The sequence below is a fragment of the Pollicipes pollicipes genome, unplaced genomic scaffold, assembly GCF_011947565.3.
Source record: "Pollicipes pollicipes isolate AB1234 unplaced genomic scaffold, Ppol_2.1 Scaffold_3087;HRSCAF=3621_pilon_pilon_pilon, whole genome shotgun sequence".
Classification (NCBI taxonomy): Eukaryota; Metazoa; Arthropoda; class Thecostraca; order Pollicipedomorpha; family Pollicipedidae; genus Pollicipes; species Pollicipes pollicipes.
This window is the reverse complement of record NW_023596225.1, coordinates 1962749-1970606: the sequence shown is the minus strand read 5'-3', so window position 1 is coordinate 1970606 and position 7858 is coordinate 1962749. Positions and strand designations below refer to the sequence as shown.

The 7858-nt window shown below is 52.3% G+C and overlaps 1 protein-coding gene across 2 annotated transcripts in view; it reads left to right on the top strand.

Annotated features, from left to right (window-relative positions):
* Window positions 1–2280: 2280 nt before the first annotated feature.
* LOC119114740 (obscurin) overlaps window positions 2281–7858 on the top strand; it is an 86369-nt gene continuing 80791 nt past the window's right edge. For both annotated transcript variants that reach the window (XM_037238757.1, XM_037238756.1), the window contains exon 1: window positions 2281–3539. In XM_037238757.1, coding sequence (XP_037094652.1) covers window positions 2819–3539 — 721 coding nt within the window. In that variant the 5' untranslated portion in view covers window positions 2281–2818. The remainder of the gene's footprint in view (window positions 3540–7858) is intronic.

The window sequence follows — 7858 nt, the reverse complement described above, 5'->3', positions numbered from 1 at the left end:
GTCAAACTGCCCACACTGGGCTGTATATCTTGGATAATGAATTGCCATAGTGTAATATTTTTAGGCAGGACCTGGCGAACCCGCTATCAGGTTACACGTTGAGGGCCGCTATGCGGCACCACCCAGTTCTGTCTGGAGGAAACTGGCATCTGAAAACCGGCGCTCCTTTCAAGCATTTTTGGCAAGGTCCCACCGCTGCGCTGCATTTCCGCACCGGAGGTGTCTAACCTTACGTCGAATGTTTGACCCCAGGCACGTGTCCAGCCGGCGTGAGTCTCCGGCCATTCCAGCCGCTTGTTCAGTCTCGGAGAGTGCTCCATTTGAAACGGCAGTGCTACAAACAGCTGTGTTATGTATAAATGAGACACAAATGTTTCACAGGTATTTCAGTGTTTGCGCATTTTGCTCTTATGGTCAGTGTTCGCCGGCCTCGTTAAGTGCCTAAGCGACGACCTCATGGACGCACTTCACCATTCATAATGAGCCACACTCGCTGGCGTCTTGCAAATGACGTGCTTAGCCGCTGAACGCGGGGAGAGCAATCCTGTATCTCTTGTTTCCTGACCACGGGGATTGTCTGAATATACCAAAAGCTGTATAAGAATGCAGCAATCTTGAACGCCAATATTTTTCAACAATGCCTTCCAAATAGCGCGTGCTTGACCCATTTTTAGTATCCTTACTTGCACCTTTAAAACGAGTAGCTCAAGCGAGCCACCCTATAAGAAACCACAAAGCCTTCCGGCCTTTCTATGGTACAATCTGTGCCCTCAACGAGCTTTTGTAATTATGGTCTTTATCCCGCGCTGTCCTACCCCTCTCCGTCCTCGGCGCATTGTTTTTATCCCACACTATGCCTTTCTTGTACGCTTTTATTCCATTCCTACTTTTATCATGTAAGACTCAAATCTTGTATGGTCTTTTGTCCTGCCGTATTTATTCATATAAACTTGATCCGATATGATTGCTGGTCACGACAATCTCAAGTCCACACATTTTTGTCTCGCACGATTTTTCGGCACACGACTTCTTGGTTTCGATACCTTGCCATCGATCTTTGACCGAAGGGCCATAGTTTATGGCACTTGGGTTGATCTCATCGCACATGCGTTTCTACACTTCAGTGCCATTTCAGGAATGTGTCCGTAAGCAGCATGTGGCGTCTCAGAACAGAACAGAACCTGTGGCGTCTCAGAACTAGTGACTGCCAGCTAGCTGAATTCTCAAAACTAGCAGCATTGATTCTGACCAAATAGGGGAGTAAGCAGCCGCGTGCTTAAGGCCCCTGTGACGTACTGCATGACTTCAAGCCAGCACCACTTCCTGAGCGCATACCATCACTTCTGATAAACATTTGACCAGACCCGGCCGCTGACAGCAGGCATGCGTCACCGGCGCAGCCCGGCTGCAGCCACCATACGACCGATGACGTCGGGATTTCCCGCTGTGACGTCACCGCGGGTCGTTCAGCTGGTCTGCGAGCTCGGCCGACAACACCCGTCGGCCGGGCCCCACCGTGGCAGACTCACACTGCGCCGTCACACGCGTCACAGCCAGTAGCGCGCTGCTCGCCGACATCCACGCCACCCAGGGACACTGGGAGACTGTCATTCAACGACATGTGTGTCAACAGACAGGCTATCTCAGCCAGCGTTCGTTGGTCCCGCGTCGCCTCTGCCCAGCGCGGCACACACCACCACCCGCGGCACAGAGACATGTGTGCCGACCCTACCTCACGCCACACGCCAGGGTGAGCTGACACCAGCGCACGACATGCCGCTGCTCAGAGCCGGCACGCTTCTTCCAGACGCTAGCCGTACGGCGGCTGGCTATTTCGGTCAGGCACGGCGCTCCGGCGAGGTCGAGCAGCTGGCAGCCCAGCTCCACCGGCGGCGGCCGCCGCCAGAAATAGACGGCAGCGCGGGGCCGAGCCGGGGTGGACGCGCCGGGCGCTGCCAATAGATATCGGATGGGTATCAAACACGGGACGTTGCGAGGCAGCGCTGACGGAAGGCTTACACCACCGCATGCCAGCACCAATGCAGTTACATAAGTCAGTTTGCGTTACAGAAGAGCTCTATAGAACTCGTCCCGCAGTCGCATAATCCTGCGTGCCAGCGCGTCCTATGTGGAGCTCCTTGTTATTATCACACTCAGCCTGGTTTGCGCCCAGTGAAGGCCAACTGGTGATTCACACCGGTTCTGAGTCCGCCCGCGCGCGCCGTTAGAGGACCGCCGTCATGGGCGCAGGCGCGGCCGGCACGGCGGCGTCCAGCGGCGGCGGTGGCGGCGGACGCACGGCGCGCTCCGGAGGTGCTCGTCCAGTGACGCCGGTCCGCACGAGCTACTGGAGAGAGCTCGTCCAGTGACGCCGGTCCGCACGAGCCACTGGAGAGAGCTCGTCCAGTGACTGACCTGTGCGCACGACTGTGTGGGGCTCGTCCAGTGAAAGCGGTTGGGCGCGAGTAATTGAGTGCGACTCACCCAGCAGGAAAGAGCCGTAATGGGGACTGAGTGGTGCTCAATCCGGGCAGACGGCCCACGGGAGTGACCGGATGGAGCCCACACAATGACGACAATCCATGCGATAAGCTGAGTGACGTTTGTCCGGTGACAACGGCTTCTGCGACGGCAGCGGACTGCAGTACCTGGCAGCAGCTCCTTCAGTAACCATCGCAAGCTTGAAGTCCTCTGGGGGGGATCACCAGCACCTGTGAGCGCGTGCGGCGGTAAGGGCTGCTGTCCTGTCTCAAGGAAGGTGCAACGCCGGCTGTGAAGGCTTCTCATTCCTTGGTGTGAAGACACACCCGTCTACACCATGTCACTACGCAAGCCAAGGCAGCGACGCTACAGCATTCCACCTCTGGTGACCGAGGCCCCGGAAGAGCGCTGGTCTTCTGAGGATGTCGGCAGACACAAGAGCCAGTTTCTGGGGGACCACGCACTGGACGCGCGAGAGGCAAAGAGAAAACTCTCTGAAGAGGAAGCAAACCCATCGAATCGCGCGAAAACCACCAGGCGAGAGGAAGGTAAGAAGCCCCATCATTCGTCGGTAGATCAGCCAACTGAGAAAGGAAACACTTTCTTGGACGACCCGCTGACCAAGCCGCGACTCGCACAGTCCATGGAAGGCGAGAGCACGGGTCAGCCGGCCGGAGATGTGTGTCATGGTCCCCTCGCACCCGGCAGCGGCAGCGCGACCCCCGCGGGCCGCTCCCCGCCAGCAGCCGGCCTGCAGGTGCAAGAGATCGCGAGCGAGCAGTGGGAGGGACTAATCTGCCCGCCTCTGGCCCGGCTGCGCAGCCAGCCGCCCTCCTTCCTCGTGCAGGAGGTGGACTCGGACGAAACGTGCAGCGACTCGGACAGCGAGGCGGCGCCTCGGCCCCGTCACGATGACTCCGCGATGCGCATCGTAGAGGAGGAGACGCTCCACTTCGCCGCGGTGGAGGAGGAGCAGCAGGGCACCTGGGAGGAACCGCTCAGCGAGACGGACGACCTGGTCGTCTTCCCTGTGCGCGGTTCTCCTCGCTTTATCGAAGGTAGGCGCCGCATCGGCAGATGGTGGCCTAAGATGACAAGACGAGATTTTGAGGGATTTGGAACAATTGCGTACTATAAATCATAGATTACGGAGGGGCTCAGTGAAACTGTGTTGTGTTAGTGTTTCGCTTTGTCACTAGCTCTCTAACTGATGCAACCAGGATGCAATGACTGTAAAATCATCCCTAAAAGAATCGAAAAATAACAATAAGCACTTTACAATCAACACATATTAGACATTGCGCGCTTTACGTTGAAATTGACTCTTGAGCCAATATAACCAGGTGGTGGAAATCATTTTCCCGGTCCAGATGGCATCTTTCAGATAATTCGCAATGGACGTTTGATATCTGCACTGCCTAGTGATGCGAATTGTCTCGCTAGCACAGAGATAACGGTACTTTAAACCTTGGTGACACATTTAGTGATACTATCAGCCATCACACCACATATAGCGTTAATCTAAAAAATGACAGCTTTGGAGGCCTGCAAGTAACAGCCACGTGAACTAAACAAAACACCTGCACATGCTAACATTCTTGTTTGTTCCGACCTTTGAGGTTAAGCGATGTTTTTCAATCCAAATTTGCACGCTGTTATTAAAAGTTCGTAACTTCTTTTCAGTAGCCAAGGCCGTCGGAACGTCCCGCGAGGGAGATAGGTCATGCCCCTTCATGTAAGCGACCGTTTTTACAAACGCCGTAACATTTACGCTACTCTTTTAAGAAAAGTGGGCTGGCTATGGCTGAATACAGCTCCCAACGCTCCTCAGACATAAATAACAAAAATTATATCATGGGGTGGCGATAGGTTTGCTGCCATTAAAAGAAATGTGCAATTATTGCCAGGTCCAGCACGAAGTGGAAACAATCCTGGATTTGGGATGTGAAGATTTTCATTAATGACCTTGCGCTTGCAATACCTTGACTCTAGCGCCAGTAGTGGTCTGCGCCAGCCTGCAACTGACGCGGGGCAGCCATCCGCTGCCTGCTCTCTTGGAACAGGAAAAAATATACTTTAAAAGCCCCTAGACAGCTTATGAAAACGCTGAATAAGAACTAACCCGAGGACAGCGCAGTAGCATTACGGTGCATTGCCGGCGAATACCATATTCTGTCACGTTTGGTTTGTCATGACGTAACTAAAGCCATCTAGGCCATTAACCTGATGCAAATGAAAGCGCAATGGGCACAATATTGGATCCCAACATTTCAGAGTACCCTCGGTATTGGGAGATAAGATACAAACAAAGTCAGGGGGATGGTGCAAACCGTTGTGCAGATATTCTACAAGGCGTCACTGTGCGGCGGGTGCCTCTCAGAAAGATACGTCACAAGCCAAATGTCACTGGTAAGCAGCACGGCCGGCGACTTCTCTGCTTCCCGCACAGACGGTTTGGCCGTAGCTCCCCTTGGAAGCGACATCATATTTATCGCTGAATGACTTGCCTCAAACACTCCAGCTAAAATAGTGATTCTCGGTACTCCTGCGTAACAGCATTGGAAACGACGTCAGGCACAATGGGTGCACGAGCTCAGTAGGGAGTTATGTGACCATATTTTGTTGCAGATTCTTGCTGATAGGGTGGACAGCAAACCGAGTAAGGCCTCTCTGACATGACTTTCATTCGCCTTACTGCCATGGGCGCCCGTGTCATGCTGTGCGCTCGGTGCCTGGCGGTACGACTTCAATGTATGCGGCAGATAACTTTGCAAAGTGCTGATATTTCATAACGTACATGAGGCTACACACTACGAGAGTAAAATGCTCGACCTACAAACTACGAGGGTGAGGGTAGGGAGATTGGAAAGTAAACAGATTCAGCATTTACGTTTCGAGGGCCTGCATTTGAAACGAGTTGACATGAGTTATGACGCATTCATTTTTTCGGGATCTACACTTGAGACGAGAAAACATGAGTTATGATGCATGTATTTGTTTTCAGTCATGCCAGCCAAAGGCTGTCAGACATGACACATACGTGCAGCGTCTGACAGCTGTCTGCCACGAACTTGGGAGCCACTATTCATTTATCTCGCCATTCTCGTGTGAGAAGAGAAAGCTTGCGTCTTGTGGCCAGAATTGACCAGCACTCAAGCTAAGCTGGGGTCGTGACGCAATGTTGCTGGCTCTTCCCCAGCTTAGCACCCCTCTTGGCTTTGCCCCAAAGGTCGACAGCTTCGCCGTGTGGCATTCAGCGCCTCTAACGCCCATTATGCGAACTGCCGCTCCGGAGACAGCTGCGTTGTGGTATGCGAATGTTGCGGTGGTGCACCTGGAGAGGCAGTACAAACTAAATGCGTCGCTGGAAAGGGGCATCACAGTACTATAGTCACCGGACCTGGTGTAAGTCCGTGCCTGATAGCACGCCCACCAATGAGGCGTCTTCGGAGCCACGTGGTGGGTTACACCAAAGCAGCGAGGGCACTTGTGCCGATGATGCCAAAAACTACGGTAATGGACACAGTCACGTTAGGCAAACGAGACCTACAGACTCAGCAACATGTTGGAAATTCCGCCCTTCGCGAGAATTCAACCGACGGCGATATTCGGATGATGGTGCAGATGTGGACCCCACCAATCGCCAGCTAATTCACAAATAGCATCGTTTGATTCAGCCTCAACAACCTAACCGACAACATCGATAGGCTTGCAATGAATATCAGTACACGCAATTGCAACAGTGGTGTTGGGAGGGGTGGAAATATTTTGTGGTACAGTAGTCACAAAAAACATGCCCATACATCGACGTAGCATTCGCGGCCCAAGATCTGTCAGTCCAGGCCAAAGCGCACTGTAATCGAAATCGGTTTGACAAAGCCCTGCTCGTTCAGGCCGGCATTGGGGCCTTACGACGCACTCAGCTTCTGGGGCTACATGACAGCGCCTATCTCTCACTCCTACAGAAAGGGCGGACGCGGAGAACCAAACCACGTACCTCTGGTTTCCGGGAAGTGGTGGCGTTGGCCGTGCAGGGGCCGATTCCGGTCTCACCTATAGGTCAGACAGTTTTGGGATCTATTGGTGTAAAGATGGCACATCCATGGTTTGCGCACGACGGCGCATGCGAGTCCGCACCCTATGACCTACACCTTTGCCAGTACGACTGACCCTTTTCTCGCCTCTTGGTGTCAGCCTCGTGTGACCGTGGCCCCCGGACATCTACATCTGGACCCGGTTTCGACCCCTGTTTTTCAACGTTTCAAAGTTCGAGAATTTTGCTTTTGCCGTGTTAACCCAAATGAGATGGATGCAAAATCTTATGATATTACAGTGTTACGTGGAAACCCTGTTGGATCAAAATGAGACGTACCTTGCAAAGTTGCTGACCTATATGAGGTCGATATCAGATCATGGTTGGCAGCACAGTTCCCAGGGAATCACTCAATCTGTTGTGACAGAGGGGTGTTCAACGAAACCATGCATCTCTGAGATAGTTTCTGAGACAATTAGGTAATCAAATTTAGGATTACAAGTAATCACATTGACCTTATGTCAGGTATGAAGGTCAGGCCGAGGTAAAAATGAAACCACTGCTTGCTGAGTAACTTCTGTACTAGTAATATTTGAAGCTCATTTCGAATGTATTGTTAACAAAGACGCCAACAGACATCTTATTTGGATTTCATGAAGTTCAGAAAAGGTTCCTCACTTAAAGTGACCCCGATGAGCCTTTCGTTTTCAGGGAAATACGCCCGAAGCGCAATCCTTGTCGCTTATTCAAATTCGAATAAAGACATATAAGTATTTGAAGTCTATGTCATCGTGCGCTTCTGAAGGTCAAATAAAGACATTGACCTGAAATGAAGGCCAGTGACATTTTTCTTAGAACGGACGTCTAGGTTAAAGGGTGACGAGGAGGACCGAGGGCGCTTCAGACACCGATTTGGAGTTTGACCTTGTTTGACCTTATTTGACCCAAGTTATGACCAATATATCTCGAAAGTGGATTCGCATACAATTTTGCCTACTCTGTGAATTAAGTGTCTATAGCTCTCCGAGTTTCGATATATCAGGAGGTCAAATTGAGCTTCCCGCGCCCGATCGCGTCGCATTCAGCCGGCCGCCCGGGTGCGTGTTACCTTCCAGAAAGCGTGACCGCCGAGCCGGTCTGGGCTGCTCAAGTTAAAAATTGTCTCATAGTTCAACTCTGTTCCACTCGGTTTGCGGCGTCCTTCGTAGTAACCTACGCATCATTTATTCGTAAGCAGTATTTCCGCGTGGTCTGTCAGTTGAGTTTTTGTGGGAAACGGAGCGACAGCTCTGGCCGCTGTGCTGTATCTCCTTATATGCGTCGCCCTATAGGGAGATGAGCAGG